General features: G+C 42.7%; 1 protein-coding gene across 1 annotated transcript in view; it reads left to right on the plus strand.

The window, feature by feature from the left end:
* The first annotated feature begins 2,034 nt into the window (after positions 1–2,034).
* Positions 2,035–24,160, plus strand: part of PPP1R1A (protein phosphatase 1 regulatory inhibitor subunit 1A) — a 337,467-nt gene continuing 315,341 nt past the window's right edge. Inside the window, exon 1 of the mRNA XM_077483772.1 lies at positions 2,035–2,280. Coding sequence (XP_077339898.1) covers positions 2,200–2,280 — 81 coding nt within the window. The 5' untranslated portion in view covers positions 2,035–2,199. The remainder of the gene's footprint in view (positions 2,281–24,160) is intronic.

Consider the following 24,160-nt stretch of genomic DNA (forward strand, 5'->3'; position numbering starts at 1 on the left):
GTTTACAACATATAGATTTTTAGTGTTCAGTGCTGTTCCATCACAGTCAAAGGGCCCTTTCACACCGGCAGTTTGTACTCCCATCAGCAGATGATCCGTTTACAGATCCCCTGCTGATTGAAGCAAAGAGGGGTGGATCTGCTCAGTTTATGCAGAGCGGACGCGGACAAGCCTGTTCTGCTCTTTGGGCAGCCGGAAGTAAATGGACTCTGCTGTCTGTTTACACTCATCTGTCTCTGATCCAGTCCATCCAAATGGAGAAGGACGCAGTTTTTTTTGCAGGACTGATGGACCCGGAGGTACGAGGGGGTAAACTGATACAAGTCCTTTTACACCCGCCGGTCCATAGGAATGCATGGAACATCCGATCAGGTCTGCCTGAAAAACTGACAGATGGACCTGATCGGATCACCCGTGTGAAAGGACCCTAAAGTCTCTTTATAAACTACTCCACTAGGAGAAACTCAAAGCTGGTACAAGTGCCCTCTATTGTCCTTCTGCTCTATATTGTGGAGTAAATGTGACCATTCATTTCCCGCTCAACAAGAGAAAAAGTCCCTCACTCCACAGGGGGAAAAGCCCACTCCCCTTAATGGGGGTCTACAACAACAGGTGCCTCTTCCCAGAAAAAAATGGGGAATACTTCTTGATGCCAACCAACCAACTAGTTATAACACTCTGACCTTTATATAACCTCAGCCTCCAGCCAGAGACTGATAGCAAGGGTTGCCTGGCACCTTGAGTGCTGAGCATAGTCAGCATAGGTCTACATACTCCTACGCATATGTCTATGGTGGTACAGACTAAAAGGATATCATCTGTGAACCAGCCACACATGAAGACTGATATACTGAATGAGCTGAGAAGCTAAACACAATACATTGGGGTTTATTTACTAAAGGCAAATCCACTTTGCACTACAAGTGTACTGCAAGTGCACTTGGAATTGCAGTCGCTTTAGATCTGAGGGGAAGATCTGAAATGAGGGGAAGCTCTGCTGATTTTATCATTCAATCATGTGCAAGCAAAAATGCTGTTTTTATTATTTTCCTTGCATGTCCCCCTCAGATCTACAGTGACTGTACTTCCAAGTGCACTTGTAGTGCAAAGTGGATTTGCCTTTAGTAAATAAACCCCATTGCGTGAATTTTCACTTCAATTATCCAATCACGTGAGCAGCAATATCTTCTTTACTTATGTACATGGTTTGAACAGTTGGATTAAGTGAAGATTTTTAACCCCTTTGGTAAATAAGAACAAAAATCTCACTGCCAATTATTTTTTATGAATATGAACCTAAAGCCTGTATGTATTTCATGCTCCATGGGAATGATCCTACAGATCGGTCACCGATCACTGATCAGAGAGGGGCATTGTGTCCTCTCTCATGTAATATGGGCACCCTAATTATGGAAGAAATAATAAATGCTATATGAAGTATACGTAGAGGGGCAGGTCATTCATTTTTAGGAAGCATTGCTTCCTATTGTCTATGTTATTATGCTGTTCCTTACATTTTGTATAACTCTGTAAACAGCATATTTTATATTTCTTTAGGTGAATAGTTACAAACTTTGTTGATCAAGAACACGGGGAATATGACCACTGTGACTATCCTCCTTCTCCATGGGGCATACTGGGCCAAGGGATTAATTCCTTTCCTATAAGTGATTACTTACCACTTACGGATCTGCTCAATAGTCTTCCAAGCGTTAACCCCTACTCTGCTGACTGTCACAAGCAGATTTTAACACATTATATGGGATAAGTAGGCATTGTATGGCTGCTCTGAGTATTTAAAGTGAACTGGTGACCTTTGGTAAATCCTTGATTGAATTAGAAAACTAAAGCCTCTACTTTTGTATTGCAAGTATGTAAATATTTGTGCATTGTGTTTATTAAGCAGATAAAGGAAGCGCACACCCGGATGATGAATATTTCCACGCGTACGTATGATTGTGTGTGTGTGTATGTGTGTGTGTATGTGTGTGTGTATGACAGTGTGTGTACAGATGGAAGGGGGGGAGCAGGGGGAATACGGGCTGCTTAGGTTTAGCCAATCCTCCTCATTGCTCTCAGAGTGGAGACAGGAGGAGATAAGGGGCTGGCAAAATCCTTGTAACCTCAGAAAGCAGAAGCTGTGCAGCACATCCCTGCGGAGAGACTACACTGACCCTGTGCTGAGCCTCTATACACAGCATGGAACCCAACAGTCCTAGAAAGATCCAGTTCACTGTCCCACTGCTGGAACCGCATCTGGACCCAGAGGCAGCAGAACAGGTAAGCAATAGGTACTGGATCTATGTTCCTTATAGGAAATCTAGCAGACATAAAGGAAGGCATGATCTGGAGATGGAAATCTATTGTACAGTGCATGTGGGAGAGGGATGGGAAGGGAAGAAGAGTGATCAGGACAGACATGGGAAGGTTCTCAGCTCTATTTCACTGAACCAAGGTGAGAGAGCGATAAAAGAACACAAGTGCTAAAAGGAATAGAGGAGGGGGGGTGACGGATAAGAAGAGCTGCAAATAGTGAAGGAGTGAGGGGACAACACTGGAAAAGGTCACTGGCAAGCTTGAAGCTGTAATTAAATACTGTTCATCTGCTATGTGATGTGCCACTGTGTGCCCTGAGATGGGAGTGTCTCTACCTATAGGGCTATTAACTCTATAGAGCTAGTCTCCATCTATAGGGTGTTGTCTAACGATCTCTAGGGCTCGACTCTATCTAAAGGGCTATTATCTATCTATAGTGCTAGTCTCTAACTATCTATAGAGCTATTCTCTATAGGATGTTCTCTAATGATCTCTAGGGCTAGTCTCCAACTATCTCTAGGGCTATTCTCTATCTATAGGGCTATTCTCTAACTATCTATAGGGCTGTTCTCTATCTATAGGGCTATTCTATAACTATCTGCAGGGCTATTTTCTATCTACAGGGCTATTCTCTAACTATAGGGCTATTAACTCTATAGAGCTAGTCTCTATCTATAGGGTGTTGTCTAGGGCTCAACTCTATCTACAGGGCTATTCTCTATCTATAGGGCTATTCTCTATCTATAGGGCTATTCTCTATCTATACATTGTGCATTGTAAAGCGCTGTGTAAACTGTTGGCGCTATATAAATCATATATAATAATATAATAATCTATAGGGCTATTCTCTATCCATTGGTCCATTCTCTACCTAGCTACAGGGTTATTCTCTATCTATAGGGCTATTCTCTATCCATGGGGCCATTCTCTACCTATCTACAGGGTTATTCTCTATCTATAGAGCTATTCTCTAACTATCTACAGGGCTATTCTCTATCTATATAGCTATTATCGGTTCATAGGGCTATCCTCTACCTATCTACAGGGTTATTCTATATCTATAGGGCTAGTTTCTAACTCTATAGAGCTATTTTCTATAGGGTGTTCTCTAATGATCTCTAGGGCTAGTCTCCAACTATCTCTAGAGCTATTCTCTATCTACAGGGCTATTCACTATCTATAGGGCTATTCTCTATCTATCTATAGAGCTAGCCTCTATCTATAGGGTGTTTTCGAATTATCTCTAGGGCTAGTCTCCAACTATCTCTAGGGCTATTCTCTATCTATAAGGCTATATTCTAAAATTTATAAAAATAAACACTTATGCCGCGTACACGCGGTCGGACTTTCTGGCAGAAAAAGTCAGACGGAATAATTTCATTGGATATTCCGATCGTGTGTGGGCTTCAGAAATTCTGACAGACCTAGAAATAGAACATGTTTTAAATTTTTCAGAAGGAATCAATTCCCTTCAGGAAAACCGTTCATCTGTATGCTGTTCCAACGGACCAAAAATGACGCAAGGGCAGCTATTGGCTATTGAACTTTCTTTTTCTAGTCCCGTCATACGTGTTGTACTCCACCGCGTTCTAAATGATCAGACTTTGGCGTGATCGTGTGTAGGCACTCCGTCGGAAAAAACGTCAGCGTTTATTCTGACGGAAAACCAGTCGTGTGTACGCGGCATAACAGTGTCAAGATCTATTCTATAACAACAATCTCTAAGGTAATTTTCTAACAGTCTCTGAGGCTATTCTCTAAGCACATCAAGGGCTATCCTTTAACTATCTCTAAGGTAATTCTCTAAAAGTCTCTGAGGCTTTTCTCTAACTATGTCAGGGGCTATTCTCTAACAGTTTCTTGGTTTGTTCTCTATCAGTCCATGGGGCTATTCTCTGACAATGTCAAGAGCTATACTCTAACAATTTCAAGCGCTATTGTCTGCTGCCTAGTACACACAATCAGAAAATCGTACAAAAAATACAGATTTCAAAGTGATCGTGCGATATTCTGATCGTTAGTACACAGCTTTGGAGAACCAATCACATCAATTCATGCAAAATTATCCGAAGGGACAAGCACAAAAATGTTTCTCGTATGATATCAAAACATACGATTTTCATTTAATCATTACAGTATTCGTCCGCAAAAAATCAGAAGAGCAAGACCACACATTCTTGGAAATGAAAGAATACATTACAATACCACACAATACATCAATTCTGAAGTTGTATTCTGTCATATGAGAATTTTCGTAGCTTTATTAACTTCTTTATTTACGATATGAGACTAGTATGGTACGAACATAAGGGGTGACCATTCGTCGAATATTCTCATTGTGTACACAGGGATTAATAAGGTCTAGGGTTGTTCTTTAACAGTCTCTAGGGCTATTCTCTGACAACATCAAGGGCTCTTCTCTAACAATTTCAAGGGCTGTTCTCATACAAGCTCTAGGGTTGTTCTCTAACAGTCTCTGGGGCTATTCTCTAGCAATGTCAAGGTCTAATCTTTAACAATCTTTAAGTTTATTCTCTAACAGTGTCTGGAACTGTTCTCTAACCATGTCAAGGGCTATTCTTTAACAATTTCAAGGGCTATTGTCTAATGTCTAATACACATGATCAGAAAATCAGATGAAAAATACAGATTTCAAAGTGATCGTGCGATAATCTGATCATTAGTACACAGCTTTGGAGAGACAATTCCCGTAAGTTCATCTGAAATTATCCAAAGGGACAAGCATGAAAATGTTTCTCGTACGATACCAGAACATACGATTTTCATTTAATCATGTCAGTATTCATCTGCAAAAAATCAGAAGAGCAGGACCATGCATGCTTGGGAATGAAAGAATACATTACAATACAACACATTACATCACTTCCGACGTTGTATTCTGTCGTATGAGAATTTTTGGTAACTTTATTAAAGTGTTTGTTAACCCAAAAAAAGCAGATTACACAGCACAGTGCTTGTGCTGTGTAATCTGCCCCCCTCTAAACTGTAAAAAAAACCTCACTGAATCTGCCACTTTCTGTATGCTCTCTCTGTGCTGACCACGAAAATCAGGGCTGCTCAGCCCCGTCCACCATGGTCAGAGTATGTCCCTCCGTTATACGTATCTGTCCCCTATGCTCTCCTCTCTCTCTCCCCTCACCCTCTCCTTCCTGCCTGTCATCTCCCTCTCTGTAGCTGTCTCTGCCCCGCCCCCCCCCGGCAATATTCTTAAAACAAAAACGTAAAATTGTCATTGCCAGCCCCTCTATTAGAGGCTGGCATAGCACACTATGTAAGTGGATTTAAAAAACAAGCTTTTTAAATACCTAATTTGAGCATTCTTCAGGCCAGTCATGTGACTCACGGCCGTTTTACAGCTACGAGACTGGGATTCTGTGGAGGAGACGAGCTGCCATGTGATCTCCCCGGCTGACGTAAGAGGGAGATCATGGCTCCTCCCGCAGAAGACATCACTCATAGCTGTAAAGCGGCCATGAGTCATGTGACCGGCCTGAAGACAGCTGAAACTCTGTATTTAGAGTGCTCTTTTTTTAAAATCACTGACATAGTGTGCTATACCAACTTATGAAAATATTATATTCTGAAAATATTCATTACTCTCTAACAGTCTCTGGGGCTATTCTCTGACAACATCAAGGGCTCTTCTCTAACAATTTCAAGGCCATTCTCTAACGATCTCTAAAATTATTCTCTAGCAGTCTCTGGGGCTACTCAACATCAAGGGCTATCCTCTTGAGGGCTGTTCTCTAACAATCTCTAAGGTAATTCCGTAAGAGTCTCTGGGGCTATTCTCTGACAATGTCAAGGACTATTCTCTAACAATTTCAAGGGCTCTTCTCCAACAAGCTGTAGGGTTGCTCACTAACAGCCTCTGCGGCTATTCTCTGACAATGTCAATCCCTATTCTCTAACAATTTCAAGGATTAATCCCTAATAATGTCTAAGGTTATTCTCTAACAGTCTCTAGGGCTATTCTCTAACAATGTCAAGGACTACTTTCTAATTATTTCTAGGGTTATTCTCTGAAAATGTAAAGGGCTATACTCTAACAGTCTCTAGAGTTATTCTCTAGCAATATGTATAGCTACTGCTTTGTTTGATACAAGTCAATTTCTCTATTGACTTTTGTTGGAGGAATCTGTGGGCAGCCGAGCAGTGCATGCATTCAATCAGATGCAAGCACTGTTCAGGTATTCTGACAGCTGGCAATACTGACTGTCTGATTACAATAGCCTGGCAGGGGGGAATTTGTCCATCTGCACTGTTAGTGTGGATGGAACATTCTGTTTGATCTATTGTGTTCGGCATGCAGGCTGAACAAAATAAATCTATATGTATGTGGCCAGTATAATAATCTCCAACATTATTTTCTAACAAGATCTAGGGCTATTCTTTAACAATCTCCAGGGTTGTTCTCCAACAATCTCTAGGGGATTCCTCTAACAATCTCCAGGGTTATTTTTTTAAATCACCAGAGTTTTTTTTTTCTAACAGCCTGCAGGGTTATTATGTTACCATTTCCAAGGTTATTGTCTTACAATTCTCCAAGGTCTCTTTCACATGGGCCAAGCTACTGACTTCTGATCTATGGTGGTTTGCATTGTCAGCAGTAGCTGGCCCGTCGTTAGCAGACCATCAGAAGGAGACATGCTGCCTCTTGCACCCTTGCTTGAAAAAGGTTTTTATATCAAAATCCTTCTTCACTGCACCATTGGACACATCATGGCTGTGGTGCAGCTCTATTCATCTCTATATGATGCGTTGGCAGGCAGCATCACCTGAAAAATATGACATCTCATATTTTAACTTTTTTTTTTGCTCCAAAGCACATCTTTGTGGCCACAGTAATGTGTGTGGGGCTGTCCTGCAACCATTACCTGGTTATGACAGGCAGTTGAGGTGAGCTAAAAGAGGTCCGCAATTGCCTGGTTTTTGGCATCTGATCGGGCCTAACAATCTCTAGGGCTAGTCTCTAAGGGTCCTTTCACACGAGCGGTCCACTCGACGGACTCGCCTTTGCTCAGCACGGGATCACTCCGCTGATCCCCGCTGAGCAGGCGGATGACAGGTCACTGTGCAGAGACGGACCTGCTCTTCTCTATGGGGAGAATACCATTCTCCTTTAAGGGGGCGTGGCCAGGGGTGTGTCCTATGCCTGCATACTTTTGCTGATAGGTGTCCCTCATTCCCATCTCAAAATGTTGGGAGGTATGCTCGTGCGAAAGGATCCTAACAGTTTCCAGGGCTGTTCTCTAACCATCTCTTGCGCACATTATATAGGCTGCCTCTGTGTCCCTGATGCATGTTACCCACATATTAAACATGTTATTTATAATATGGAATAGGCACTTGGGACTTACATGCAAATTACTGGTGAAAGTTTAGGCTGTGCTGAAAACAAAGAAATAGCGCTAACAGCCATCATTTTATGTAATTTTTCTGCTCTGATGGTACCTTTGGGAGTCAGCGGTAGCTGTCACTGTTCTAGGTCGATGACACTTTTATTCTTAGCAGTTATGAAGTATTATGCTGTGAATGCACAATGATTCTTTTCAAAAGAACTCTTTCTTGTAATAATCTTTCAGCGAGTGACTGATGGATGATTATTACATAAATTGTTAGGTGAATGATTCTGCTCTCTCGATTTGGACTATAAACATATCCCCTTCTCCCCATCCTCATAATATAGGGGGCAATGTTTTTAAGTTCACAGAAAATAGCTGAGAAGACCAATAACATTGTTTGAGATTTTAGTCCACAGGAAGTTACCGGATTTCTGGTAGGATCAATGTGTATTTTTCTATGCTCGCAGAACATGGACTTAGCCTGGAAAAAATAAAACTTATACATTCACCTCATCTAGGGACTGATACGCTGAAATATATTATATTTTTGTCTTTGGCTTTAGATATTCTTTAAACATTTTATTGATCCCATGATTTCAGTACGTTGAGCCATGAACTCTCAGCTTGTGAATATGAGTGAAGCAAGAACTCCTTAGTTGCATACCTGCTTTGGCTCTGTAGCCAATAGACTAAAAAACGAAGTAGCATTTTTAGACAGGCAGGCCAACAATGCTCAGACTTCATAATGTTCTCAGCATAGATTTCCTTTAAAGGGTATTTCTATGTTTGTAGTCAAATTTGAGGAAACCTCACAGAAGACCTTAAAGGGATTGTAAAGTGATTTTTTTTTTTTTAAATAACAAATATGTTGCCCTGAATCTGCTCTTCTGGGGTCCCTCGGCGGCTGTCTCTGCTTCCTCCCGCAGGTGCTTCTCACGTTCATGTGAGCTCCCTCGCATGGTTAGAAGCATCTGCGGGTGCGCTCCCGTGATACAGCCGGTGGCTATAGCCGCTCGCTGTATCACACGGCCTCTCCCCCCGGCGCTCCGCGTCAGTGGATGTGATTGACAGCAGCCCGAGCCAATGGCTGTGCTGCTTTCCATCCATCCACTAGAGCCAATCAGCGGCCAGGCTGAACGGTGAAAAGGACGTCGGGGGAGGAGCCCGGGACTTTTGAGGGGTGAGGTAAGTAAAACTGGGGGGGGGGGCTGGGGGTGCAGGCACTGTCAGATGTTTTTTCACCTTAATGCATAGAATGCATTAAGGTGAAAAAACATTTACCTTTACAACCCCTTTAACCACTTGACGCAAAACAACGTACCCGTACGTCAGTATTTGACGCTAAATACCGGGTTTATGGCAGTAGCTAGCTGCCATAACCCAGTATTTTCGGGAACGCTGTGCGTTTCTCTTTAAGGTAAAAGTGGTCTCCACGGTGGATTCACTACGAGATCACTTTTATCCAGGTGCCGTCTCCACCGCTTACCGGACCCGCCTGTAGCGACAGAGACTATTGTGTCCTCTCCTGTGGATGCCTGGCTGCTGACTAAGGGGAAGATGGTCCCCGCTCTGTTCCATGGCTTCAGAGGGTGGAAGCGATGTCAAACGTCACTTTCGCCCATAGCTCTTAAAGGAGATTTTTTTTTTTTCAAGTGACTTTTTTCTTTTTTTATTACATTTTAGTGTAAGTATGAGATCTGAAGTCTTTTTGACCCCAGATCTCATATTTAAGAGGTCCTGTCATGCCTTTTTTCTATTACAAGGGATGTTTACATTCCTTGTAATAGGAACAAAAGTGGACCAAATTTCTTTTTTTTGAAAGTGTCAAAATACATTTTTTTAAAATAAAATAAATAAGAAAAAAAATTCAAAAGCGCCCGTCCTGACAAGCTCGCTTGCAGAATCGAACACATACGTGAGTAGCGCCCACATATGAAAACAATGTTCAAACCACACATCTGAGGTATCACTGCAATTGTTAGAGCGAGAACAATAATTCTAGCCCTAGACCTCCTCTGTAACTCAAAACTGGTAACCTGTAGAAATAAACATCGCCTATAGAGATTTTTAAGGGTAAATGTTTGTCGCCATTCCAAAAGTGGGCGCAATTTTGAAGCGTGACATGTTGGGTAGTTAACAATAGTAACAATTTACCAAGCGTAACATTATCTTCCACAATATAAAAAAAAATTGGGCTAACTTTACTGTTGTCTTATTTTTTAATTTAAAAAAGTGTTGTTTTTCCCCCCAAAAGAGCGCTGCGCAAATACTGTGTGACAGGAAATATTGCAACGACCGCCATTTTATTCTCTAGGAAAAATATATATATAATGTTTGAGGGTGCTAAGTAATTTTCTAGCAAGAAAACTGTTCTTAACTTGTAAACAACAAGTGTAAAAAAAGAGGCTCAGTCCTTAAGTGGTAAAAAATAAATAAATAAATAAATATATATATATATATATATATATATATATATATATATATATATATATATATATAAATAAATCCTGTATAATATTATATATATATATATATATATATATATACTATATCACCAAAAGTGATATAGTATGGTATAATTGCCTTGGCCAATTGAGAGGGGATCAATTGATTCCACCCTAATTCAGGAATTGCTGCACTTCTCCCTTCTGTCACTAGATGGCCGGGTATCTGATGGCATTAGATAAGACAAGGGCTTTGCAAGGACAGATTAAGAATAGATGGGATATCTCGGCCAATGGACAGGTATCTTCTTGGGACCTTTGGCCTGCTAGAAAAGCTATTTATTTGGGTGAGGTCAGGTGATCGAGGTTCTGTGCCACCAGGACGGCTGTTTGGGTGGACATGTGTTGTGCTGTCCTGGGCTGCTAGGCTGTGTGAGGGCCTATCCTGAAGCAAGAATGAGCAGTGTAGGGTTGGGACTGCGGCTTGCATGGTTTGAGGTAGAGGGGAAGCTGTTGCCACTAAGAGACCATTAACCTTGTTACCAGGGACCATAGTGAGTAGCTGTAGCAAGTACCGGAGCAGTATTCTCACCAACCAGGGATGGTGAAGAATTGGGAAACTTCAGCACTTCAGCAGGTGTCAAGCCAGGGATCCAGCCAGTGGAGGTGATGCTTGCAGAGCAGCCTTGTGTATCAAGCTAGGGACCGAGCAGGCCAGTGGGGTGATGCTTGAGAAGTATCTTGGATGCCAAGCCAGGGACCCAACAGGGATGCTGGTGTGACGCTTGAGGAAGACACTGAGCAAGAAGGTTGGAAGAGCTCAGGAGATCCAGTGGCAGTGGAACAGCAAGTCTAGTGAGAGAGACTGGGAGCTCAGTTGTGTAAAGATCTACAATAGGAGATTGTAGAGGAAGTGAAAGAGTTCATTGCAACCTTTGTTAGAAACTGTTCAAGATTGTTGCCATAGGAGACAGCGTGCCTATACATGCAGATCTGGTGTCCGGCTGGGAGCCTTTCCCTACATGACTGTCTACCTATAGAAGTCTCGGAGTCTGCCAATTAACATTGCAACTACTAAAATGGTGTCCAGCCCTAAACCCTCCCTCCCACAGTTCTGTTTAAGACACAATAAATCTCTTGCGTTCAAGAAGTGTCTGGCGGAAAATTAATCTACTTTGCAACCCACTCTACATAGAAGTATGTCAGCTATCCCTAACTCTGGAGGTTCTTATTAGACCAAAGGGGAACGGGACTTGGCTACTATAATATATATATATATATCTATATCTATATACATATATATATATATATATCTATATCTATATCTATATCTATATCTATATCTATATATATATATATATATATATATATATATATACATATCTATATATATATATATATATATATATAGATATATATATATATATAGATATATATATATATATATATATATATATATATATATATATATATATAAAAATACCATTTAGAGGTTTATAATGAGAGTCTCAGTGTGTTTGTCTCCACGCTATCCTTCAGCATCATGTAATGCACGAGGGCAGTTTCTAAATGTTTAACTCTTTGTTAGGACAGACAGTGTTTAAAGTCTAGTACACATGGGCTGAATGCCGGGTGGTATCGTCTGGTTCATTCGTAACCGGCCAACATTCGGCTCATGTGTACAACAGCCGCTCTCGCAGAAGCCAGCCTTTAGGCCAGCTTCTGTCCAAGGGGCATGACCGAAAAAGGTCTGCCAATAATCGCATGACTGATGTTCTCAGCTGCATTAAAAAGCTTAGAGAGGTGGGGTGAAGACTACAGGGGGTGTGTGAGCAGGAGGCAGAGAAACAGCACTACACTGATCTTCCCGGTGATTAACTGTGCAGGAGGGCGTGTCAGTAGGAGACAGATTAACTGCAGTACACTAATCTTCAAAGTGAAAAGCTGTGTGTGTGGGGGGGGGGGGGGGGGGGGGCGTAGCAACACAAGTCTGAATATCGGATTATAAGCACGCTGTTCTTCTATGTAGAAAACTGAACCACACTGGGATGGGTGTGATTCCATGCTCTGGGTCAGTTTGAAATGGGTAAGCATGGAAACTGCCAGGATCGTCAGGTATTTCTGACAAAGGAAGCAATACAAAGAGAACAGGATACTTTTAACACAAGTGAATGGTACAGCAGAGACATATGAGAAATATGAAATGTTCAAGTAACATATAATGGTAGAGAAGGACACAGAGAAAATCAATTCCAACAGATTAGGCTGCACTGTAGGATACAACAATTATTTCTTAGTACATTCAAATGAATGTCAAATGAATGTCTTTATAAGATCGGAAGTATTTTTCTTGTGTGCGTTTCATTATATATCATTGGACTTTGTTGTCATTCACAAATAATAAATAAATAAATAAATAAACAGCTCCTGTATCCGCTAAATCAGTGCATCTTTCTTCCAATCCCTATAAATGATACAGGGAAAATTATCATTCTGTAGACTTTTACATTGATTGAAATTCAGTCGGTTCAGCAGTGATAGGCACATTTTGATTGACAAGTTGTTCTTGATCAATCAGTACCGCCAGCTATAGCAAGCAACTCCGATCGGTGTATTCTTATGGCTGGAAATTCTCCCCGTTGTCATAATACAATAGTAGGGAGGATTCTCCAATCCACGTCTGGTGTGTGAATTGGGGAATCAAATCATTTTTTAGGGTTAATCAAAAAAAAAAAAATAATGAATAATTTATGGCCAGCCCTACAGGAATAACTCACTAACAAGACACTTTTTTTTTTTTAAAGTGAGTCTATTACGATTATATTAATTATTCATCAACTGGCATTTGCTCCCTAAAGTTTACCTTCAGGGAACTTGCCAGTATAGCATCACTGCTTGCAAATAAATGATTAGTTGAGTTATGTCTGCCCACGGAGACCATGCCTCACTTTGTAACAAGCTTCACTTAAAATATAATAAAACAATAACAAGTTTATGAGAGGCGGAGACCTCCTGAAGGCAATGTAGAGATTGAATCAAATCCAAGGAGCTGATGAATGCAACAGTAATTGTGTACATATGACTCTGTCACTTGTTTTGTCATATAACAATGCCCTCTGTAATTATAGTACTTCCATTTGGCCATTCATAGGAAGCAAAGTATAGTTATTAGCTGTAATTTATACCGTGCCAACGTATTACTCAGCACTGTACGATCAATGATGACATTCTAGAAATAGCGTACAGACACCCCCTGCTCTATATCACTTGATTCTGCCATTTTATGGATTTTCCTTTTTTCCAAGACTGCTTCAGCTAATATTGCATTATTGGAGACCTTGATTTCACAAGTTGATTCATAAATCAATGAAAATATATATTTTTTTAAATCAGCATAATATGATGTAAATCGAAAGAAATAGACATTCAATAAAACAATGCATAGTCTCCATCAGAGGCTCTCTCACATTGGAATCTACCTTAGCAGTCTGACATAACATCAGAGACCCCATCAGAGGCTCCATTACATCAGAGTCCACCTTAGACAACACCCCTCCTTAGATTGGGGTCCCCAACAAAGCTTCCACCCAGTGGCGTTGCTAAAGGGGTGCAAGGGGTGTGGCCCGCACCCGGGTGACACCCGCCAGAGGGTGACACCAGGCTCAGGCTGGTCTGACTGGCACAGTTGCCGCGGCTCCCTCATTCCCTTCCAGGATCTCCTCAGCTGCACGCGATGTGCAGGGAGAGTGGGTGAGGAGGGAGAGAGGCAGAGACAGAGGTGCCCGGGGTCCGACCGTCACACATGCTGCAATCATATCTCTCTCCTCGCTGTCTGCACCTGCCTCCTCATCGGCTCTGAAGTTTAAAGTACACGGGCTGGGAAAGGGAACTGAGGAGGGAGAAGAGGAATACTGCGCTACAACACATACCTTGGCCCCAGGCACTACTGCCTGGGGCCAAGGTATGAAATAATATGGATATTGCAGAGGAGGGGACATGGTGACTTGGGGGGGGGGGGGGGGGCATTGGCAGGTAACATCTATGCTGACAGCAGTAATTTTAGGGAGGGGGGTTGAGAATATGCACTAGAGGGTGCTTTGTTTTGGGTTAGAAATGACTTGTGTTAGAAGTAGAAGGAGGGGGGCAGATTTAAAGTTTAATCCCCCAGCAAAATTCCTCTCCCTAGCACATATCCTCTAACCAACCCCCCCACCCCCCAAATCAAAGATAACATCTCAGCTCCATCCATCCCCCAATCCCGTCCTGGGTCCATCCGCCCCCCACCCAATCCCATCCCAGCTCCATTCACCACCCGATCCCATCCGTGCTCCATCCACCACCCTGATCCCATCTGGGCTCCATCCATCCACCACCGATCCCATCCCAGCTCCATCCACCACCCCATCCCATCCGGGCTCTATCCACCTCCACCAGCTCCAACGCCACTGCTCTACCTTAGGAGTCCCACTTACGTTAGGGTCCTCATTAGAACCCCGCTTTATATCAGGGTCCCCATCAGAGTCCCTCTTACATCGGGGTCCCACAACTGAGACCCCCCTTACTTCAGGATCTCTATTATGGCTCCCCTTACATCAGAGTCCCCCTCAGTGCTCCTCTTACATCAGATTCCCTACCAGGAGTCAGTGGCTGCAATTGATGGGCACAGTGGCAGCATTTGAGGGCTCAGTGACTGCGTTTGATGGGGCAGTGGCTACATTTGATGGCACAGTGGCTGCGTTGATGGGCACAGTGGATAAATTTGATGGCACAGTGGCTGCATTTGATGGCACAGAGGCTGCGTTTGATGGCACATTGGCTGGGTTTGATGGGCACAGTGGCTGCGTTTGATGGCACAGTGGCTGCATTTGATGGGCACAGTGGCTGCTTTTGATGGGCACAGTGGCTACATTTGATGGTCACAGTGGCTGCGTTTGATGGGCACAGTAGCTGCGTTTGATGGGCATAGTGGCTGGGTTTGATGGGCACAGTGGCTGCGTTTGATTGGCACAGTGGCTACGTTTTATGGTCACAGTGGCTGCAATTCATGGGCACAGTGGCTGCGTTTGATGAGCACAGTGGCTGCATTTGATGGGCACTGTGGCTGTGTTTGATGGCACAACTTACTTACAGGGTGAGGCAGAGGGTCAATTCCGAGCCTTCATAACAGACAGTGTCAGGCAGTGGCAGGCGCTATGCTGGTGCAGTGCAGTGCAGGTGGATAGCTGCTCAGCTCAGCCACTCACAGGCAGGTTAAGGCAGCTGTCTTCAGATGTGCTCTGCTCCCCTCCCTCTGGCTCTGCGCCACGCTATCTGAAGAACATGGAATAAGTGGGGGGAGCAAATTTACTAGGCATGGAGGCAGCATGTTCTGAATGCTGGAGCGGCCGCGGTGTGCTCTGAATGCTGGGCCTCTGATGTCACTGGTTGCTAGATGCTGGGTGACAGGCAATTCTAGCAACCAGTGCAGTGCACAGCAGAGACGGTCAGCCAGGGCAGGCATTAGAGTGTCAGTGTGGATAGGATGACTGGGTCTCAGGGCAGTGGCACAGCTGCCACCGCTGCTAAGTCAAGTGAGTGCCACAGCTTCGGCGCCCCTCCTCTGCAGCAGCATGCAGCGCCGAGGCATAGTGGAGCCCGTGCACCCGCCCAGGATCAGCCCTGGGTCTACTGAGGGTTTTTTAAGTATGGGGGAAACCAGTTCATGTTTGAGCGGGGAAGAAAAAGTGCTGGAAGAGAGGGAGAGTTTAAAGATGTAGGTTAGGGAGTTTAGACATTCAAGTTTTTTTATGACATCCAACAAGCAGGGGATGGGGATTAATGTCAGACACTGCAGAGCACAGAGAGAAGAGCTCAGTGTAATCTGAGGCCTGAGTGAAGGGAATGGGCACACCCCTTCTACACAATATCATAGGGAAACATGCACAGCTGAGGCTGTCAATCATAGGCTGTGTACTGGGGAGGGGGTTAGGACTGGGCTATCTCCCTGGATTGCCTGGTGTCTAGTTAGACTGTCTGAAGTGACTCATGCAGATAGCAGAGGGGGGATCAGAACTACACTAGGTGCAATGCTATGGATTGAGGCTAGTACACACTATATAGGGATTTGGTTTGTTCATTTTTCATTTCAGAGGTTTACAACCACTTTAAATTTGTAATTTGACTGTAAATTGAACAATGGTGAGGAAATGCACAGACACAGCGTGGATCTCAGTGATTCCCCAAGCTCTTAAAGCTGAAATATGGCCAAAAACAATTTTTTCCCATTAGCATAGTAAAAATAAGTTGCCTTAAATGAAGTGTGCCACATCTCTGGCTACTGCAGCATTTGTCAACTTTTATTTAACCTGCCCTTCTTAAATGGTGTGGAACTTGTAGTTCCAGATATAGTATAGACAGAGCTAAAAATTTGAACTCCTAAACTTCTAGCCAGGTCTTAAGAGTACACATCATTACTGCCTTGTTAAGTAAATATGTTAATGCTATATTAAATATAGCATAAAAAATTAAAACCAATGAAAGAGACTTTCACTGATTTAGGATGCAGAGAGACTTATGCCCTGTACACACGATCGGGCTTTCCAACAACAAAACCGTGGAATTTTGTTCGAAGGTTTTTGGCTCCAACTTATCTGCATACATACGGTCACACAAATGTTGGTCAACAATTACGTAGTGATGTACAAGATGTGCGGCAAGCCGATAAAAAGGAAGTTCAATGGTCATGTGATATCTCCATTATGAACGCTAGTTTTACAAGACCGAGCGCTTCCGGCTCGTACTTGATTCCGAACATGCATCGACTTTTGAGTGATGGACTTGTGTACACACGATCGGAAAGTCCGACAACAAAAATTTGTAGTGAGCGCCCCCCCCCCTTCTAATGTGGCTCCACACTCGCCCTCAGCTTACTTCCACTCGCCCTCAGCTTATTTCCACTCGCCTAATGTGAGCAGGTGAGAGGAAATTTTGAGGGCTCATTCGGCACCTCCTCCATTCCTCCAAAACACCTTGTGTTCTTTTCACTTAATACAAGGTGTTCTGTGATTGGAGGAGATGTGGGTGTCATTGTAGACCGGATCTAGTGATAGTCACTTCTTGAATTTTCTGTGACAGTTTAATATCCATTCAGAGAATGGAAAGGCATGGTTTAAAAATCTGATCTGTGATGTCTACTTGTGTGTGAATTTGATCATTGTCTGGTTGATTCTATTGTCTCATTTGACATTTAAAAAAATAAGGGGGTTGATTTACTAAAACTGTATTGTGCAAACTCTGGTGCAGCTCTGCATAGAAACCAATCAGATTCAAGGTTTTATCGCCAAAGCTTAATTGAACAAGCTGAAATTAGAAGCTGATTGGCTACCATACACAGCTGCATCATATTCAGTGCGATTTTAGTAAATCTCCCCCAAGGTCTGTTTATCAGTATTTTCACCCAAGAGTCACACAACATTTACTGAGGATTCAGTTATATTTTCCACATAAGATTTATAGCAATCTTGGGTGAAAATTGTGTCAATTCTGGGTGGAAAGATAGGTACTGGGTGGAAAGATAGGCACTGACTGTCCAGTTCTCTAAAATGTGGCAATTTAAACGTATGACCAAAAGAATATCCATCAGGTTGAGAAGCTGGGCCTCAAGGCTTGTAGGAAACTTTGTATCTTTAGGTCATGCATATGATGGATGTCGTACTCTGTCCTTATAAGTGATCCTCCATTGCCAGGTGGGCTTTGCCTCAACAGGGGAACACGTTCTTGAACTTGAGAGGAGAATCCCAGTAGTTATTTTTGTTTTTAAAGGGGTCTACAACAATGACCTTGTATTGCCACTGCAGACATTGCTGGTTGCATTTATGGTTTTCTTCAATGCTTAACAATCTAGCCAAAAGGAAAACTGGTAGTAAAACAACATACCGGTAGGTGTTTGTTTCAGACACTCTAAGAAATGAGGTCCATTTTGCTTTTCTCAATTGTGGCTCAATTTTTAGCTTTAGTTTTTATAAATTGTATGCCATATAAACGTGCCTCAAGGGTGGATGCCATAATTTAAACTCTTTACAGATAGAGCATGCGTTAATGCCATTTACCCTGTGTTATTTATTTTATCATTAGTGCATTTAAAGGCCCTTGGGCTTGGCAGGATTTCATTTACCAGTGTTTCTTTTCCATTTACATGTGTACTATAAATGACTGCACTATTACTGTATAACTCTATTTTTATTCAGCCACTAAATCAAACGTTTTACAAATAAATGACAGGTCGTAAGGAGATGGCATATGCTTTGTAGATGACCTGGAAGAGCCCCAGGATGGTATTTGGCTTTATAGATATAATATCAGTGTTACAAAATTATTTTAAAATTTATCATGACTTCTTACCCTTCACATTTGTATAACGTCTATGTGTAAACTAAAATTATCAGTACCGTGTAAACCGATAAATACATATGCAAATAACAAGCTGCCTGCAAAGGTGATTAACTTTTTCTTTATAGCACTAAAAAGCTAAGTAATATTGCAAAGAGTTAGTTGGCAGCTTCCATTAACACATGCAGCCAAGATTATCTATTCTTTCCAATTATTTGAAAATCTAAAACCAAGGCCTCATTCACCTGGCCAAATCCGCCATGAAGCGGCAAATATCCTGTGGAAAATTGTGACCGGGTCCCCAGATGTGTGCAAACAGCTGGGAAATCTGTACAAATCAATGACAGGCTGATACGGCCCCTGGACAAAGGCTGACAATGGCAGACAGCTGCGGCTGCTGTCAGGTGGCCATTGCCTTGTAACGGCTTACCCACCACTGCTGTCCACATAGACCCGAGCCCCATGTCGCAGTTTTCCACAAGGGCCTACTCGCCCTACACATGGGGTACTTCTTCTTGTGTATGCGCTCATCAATGCCTAGTCACGTGAAAGTCAACATTTAAGTGCTTGTAAACCCTTGCATATACCCAGTGAATTGACTGTACACAGAGATGGAACAAATCGTCTTACATACGTTGTACCTGTGCTTCTGCAGCTCTCTCTTTTCTACATCCATTCAAAATCAATCATTTATAAAGATTGTCTGAGCTGTGAGAAAAACAGAGGTGGAGAGCAAAAACGACATTCCTCAGTGACAAGAGTTCTGATAGCTGACTGGAGGAATGGGACACCCTCTCCTTTTACACAGCACACAGGAACGGAGCTGAGACTGTCAATCAGCTTGAGATTTCACCCATCACCTTTTTTCTCTTAGTGTCAGGAAAACTTGTCAGAATTGACTAATGCTGATAAGCAGCAGACAGAAAATACACGTATTGCTCATAATTGAGACAAGTACACACTATAGACGGATATGCTTTGTTCATATTTCATGTCTGAGGTTTACACCCACTTTAAGGTGGAACCCCAGCTTAGACATACAGATTCCTTCTGTTAAACACACTGTTCCATTTCGTTCCCCACCTTATCCTCCAGAATGCAGCATTTTCACGGGCACACTGATAAGCCCATATCCCACTCTACCAGGCCAGTATATCTCTGCTACCTCACTCCCAGTAACAAAATGGGGTCCCGCCATGCACCCACCGTGGATGTCATGCATGCACTTGTGAACTCCTTCAGCTCTCCTGTACCATGCAGCTGGGTCCATGGGGTCAATGTAGCATGGGTTTGGTCCTGATTGCTTTTGCAAGTCCCACTGTCAGGCTGCTATACATTCACACCAGTTCACAGTTACCCATGGCAACTGCTCTCCTTCTGCCAACTCCTGCTGAGTTACCCCCTTGTGATGGCCTTGCTTCCAGGCAGAATCCCAACTGGGTGACCCAGGAGGGGCCCACGTTCTCCATTAGGACTACATGGTACAGCAGTTCTTCCTCTGTAAATCCCATGTGGAAGAGAGAGCTGCTCTGAGCCCTCCCCTTGTATTTATGTGACTTACAACAAAGGGCGGGACCCAGAAAGCCTGGGAAAGCCTGGACACAGTTAACCCCTTTCTACCCTATGCAGCCTGTAACTGTCTGTATAACTATACAATGTCATTTATACAACAGCAGAAATATATTCACTGATACCTCACAACCACCGGCATACATTCTTGCCGCACCCCATGCTTGCTTTGGCCATGTAAATTGGGCCTAAGTTTTCAACATTTTAGGCTCCAACCAAACTGACTTAAAATTTACGTTAAGGTGAAAAATACAAAAATAATAATCAGTCCAATACATGTGCCTTCTACCATGTTTTATTCTTTTGTGGCAAATACAGACATACACCCATCGGCCATAACACCATGACCACTGACAGGTAAGGTGAATAACATTGAGTATCTCGTTACAATGGTATATGAAAATGGCTGGGATATAGTAGGCAGCAAGCAAACATGTTTCACCTGAAGTTGATGTGTTTAAAGCAGAAACAATGGACAAGTGTAAGGATTTCCTGGACTAGAGTGGTCAAGACCTATCAATTTATATGACTGAATTAAAGCTGAACTTACATTTAATCTCGCTCTACTACTGTACCAAAATTGCTTACTTGGATTTCACTGCATACCAGTGTTGCCAACAGCAGTGGCCCATCCATACGGGGGGGGGTGGCGCCTAATCCATGCACCCGGCCCCTAATTTACATACAGAGTGTCGGACACATGGGTTCCAATGGGAGGGTTTTTTTTTCTTAGAAGCACATGATTAGAGCCTGAGGCTCTAATTGCCTTTAAAAAAAGGGCGGGCTTGGGGCGCAGAGCACTGCGTGTCAAGCCCACCCACTTGGGTGACAATAGCAAATTCATATTTGCTAATGTCTTCCTGCTTCTCCTTCTGACCAATCTTGACTCAGGAAGGAATCTCGACTGAGACCCGATTGGCCGTGAGGAGAAGCGATCCTATTGGCCACCGAGGAGGGGGGGGAGACGCAGGGGAAGCTTTGTTGCCATAAAAGCCAAGAAAGGAGGAGACACAGAGACCTGCCCGCCACTTGGAGGAAGTCCCTAGATGGGGTAAGTGCAAGGAGACCTGATCAACGGTCGGGGGGGTGGCTGCCCCCCCCCAGAAAATATACCACCATCCGCCACTGGTTGCCAACCTGCCACATTGAAATTTACTGACACGACACACAAAATTTACTGGCACCGCCACGTTTTTACTGGCATCTCCAAAAGTTACAAAATTACAGTTTTAAGTGCAAATCTCTGTATTTAGGCTAAAACAAGTACAATATGCAATTTGCAATGTGATATAAGGTGGATATTAACCAAAAAAAAACACTTTCTAATTTTATTTTCTATATAGTAAGTAGCTCAGGGACAGGACTCAAGAGGGAAAGAAATTAGAATGGGCAGATGCACACACACACACATGAAATTGACTCTCACAGTGACACTGACATCAGTCCCACTCCCAGCTTGCCTTGCTCGCATCAGGCTCTGGACGCTCCGCTCGGCTCCCGTGCACAATGACATCACATGACATGCTTAGGCATCACCTCTGCCAGACCCAAACACGCTGTAGCAGGCACTCAGATGGTCTCAACAGGCTCCGGACAAAAACTGCGCTTGCACAGTTCCAAGCTATGCGTGACAGCCATTATTTTAACTGGCAACCTTTTCCTGTCACTGGCATTTACTGGCAGGAGAAAAGTGCCTGTTTTCTACTGGCTGCCAGTAACAATAGTGACAGTTGGCAACACTGCTGCATGCTCTTCACTGCAAGCAGATTCAAATTCAGCTTTCTAATGTCAATATTGCTGTGGCTTGCTGTAGACTGCAATCCAAGTTTGTCTTATCCATTAGTGTGGGGTATTGCTGCCCTAGTAACAGGGCTCCTATATACAGTATGGAAGCACAATATAGAATAAATGCAAAAAAACACAAATTTTTTTTTTTTCATCGGTGCAGATAATTCTTAGTAACCTTATTATTGTAAAAAGCACAAACATTTCAATGTACATATTAATTATAATATGAAAGCTTGCTACTCACAGCAACATTTTTTTTGCCTGCTTGTGATGAAGAGATTGCCATCTCCCAAGATAACTTCAGGGTACGTCTCTTTGATATTGTTTTGCGAATCACAGATCAAGGCATGGGTACCAGAATCCCAAGAGTTTCAGTGGCTTTCTACGGTACCTAATCAGAGGCTTGTGAAATTCAGTGACATTTTCACAACAAAAAACTAGATCACTGAGCTGTTTGAAGTGCTATACAGCTCTCTGTATGGAGTAAAAGGTGAACATATCCTGTGTGCAGCAAAACAACATATACACAATCACAGTGTTGTCATAAAATTCATCTTATAGTGATATTAAGCCTTCATTTTTTTTTGTCATTTAATCAGTTATCGACTGTGCAGATTCTTTATCCTTTAATCCTTGCCTATGTTCCAGTATAGGCTGGTGCCATGGTCACTGCCCAGGTTTCCTGTTTTAGGGTGGCTCTTTTCTCCTGCAACATCCTGTGGAGCCACCCTTGCATGCAGGGACTAGAGTTGTGTCACCCTACACTGTTTGCATCAATAGAAACACACATTGCCATACCCTAGGATGGAAAGGCACTCCCCTGCTCCTTCCTCTTCCCCCCCTCTCTTCTACAAGCTAAGAGACAGACTGCAGTTTAAAATTTGAGTTTTTTTCCTGAAACTTCCCTCCTAAAATTAATGTACGTGTGCCGATATATATTTTACACTGGTTAGGCAGCATAGGTAAGGAGGGCGACAACATTTGTAAACCTAGTGTTAGGCGGGGATTCCACTCTTTCCTGTAAGACCTAGAAGTTCAGGTAAGCAGCACTGACAGAACAGGGGCCAGCAGAATTAAAAGTTGTAATTTTCCTTACTTACTTTCTTACCTCACTTCATCCCTTCTTCCACCTCCCTTTCCTTCTTCTCATACCCTTACTATTTTGAAGAAAAAAAACTTGTGACACACTGTTAGAGCTGTTATTTCTTTGATATCATTACCTAGGCAACTAACTTGTACTGTTCCCTATGTGTCTCAGTAAAAACCTATTGAAACTAAAAGTTGTAATTTTCAAGTGCTAGGGTAAGAGTTTTAACAAATATTTTACTGGAGAATTTATATTTTATTGCAGTCAATGTGTTAAACTAAAAAACTCAGAGGGCTAAATACAAAGATATACATTTAAATGGGTATATTGTACAGTTGATGTTTGGAAATGTATATTAATGTACAAAACATGCTACCAGATAGTAAATGTTCAAAAGTAACGCCTTACCTTAGATAATTTTATTTTATCTTCATTTTCTTCTTTTTCATAATTCTTCCTCAGAAATGTTTCATTTTATGTCTCAGGGCAGGAGCCTTCCAGAAAAAAAAACAGATCATCACCGCACTCCCTCCTTGATCAGGTCTTGTTTCTGACCCCTTGTAGTTCAGACAAAGCAGCAGCAATCTCTAATCAACAACACTACCTTCATTTGGTTGGCCCCGTCTGTGGATCACGTAGTCTTTTTATGCCTATGAACACTGATGTTCTTTGATGTTCCTTGATAGCCAGGCTATACAAAATGCTAATGAGCAATCTGGCACTGTTACGACTCCCAGCCACAAATGATTCCCAAAGGATATTTTTGATGGGGAGAGAGGAGCTTCCAATATCCAAAGTAATACTATAGTCGATGGGAGTATAATAATCGTTTGTTGAAAGTAAAAAAGTGTCAAGTCAACACACCTTGGGGGAACAGCCTCTCTCTTCTTCAGGGCTTTTCGTACGTGTGAATGGAGGTGGGTGGACCCTGCTGAGGTACCTAAGCCTCTTATGAGACCTAATGTTGGCTTGAATGATGAAGAGGCAGCAGTCAAACTGCTCTGAATCATTCAAGATGACATTAGGTCTCTAAAGAGGCTCAGGTGCCTCCGTAGAGCCAAGACCCAAAGAAGAGGGAGGCTGTTTTCCTGAAATGCGTTGGCTCAATTTGTACATTTTTTATTTTCAATAAACAATTGTTATCCTTCCATTGAATGTGATATCACTCTAGATATTGGGTGTCCCTCTCTCCCCATATAAATATTCTTGTTACTGAAGCGACA

Source organism: Lithobates pipiens, unplaced genomic scaffold, assembly GCF_037356315.1.
Source record: "Lithobates pipiens isolate NorthernLeopardFrog02 unplaced genomic scaffold, aLitPip1_a1.2 Scaffold_16, whole genome shotgun sequence".
NCBI lineage: Eukaryota > Metazoa > Chordata > Amphibia > Anura > Ranidae > Lithobates > Lithobates pipiens.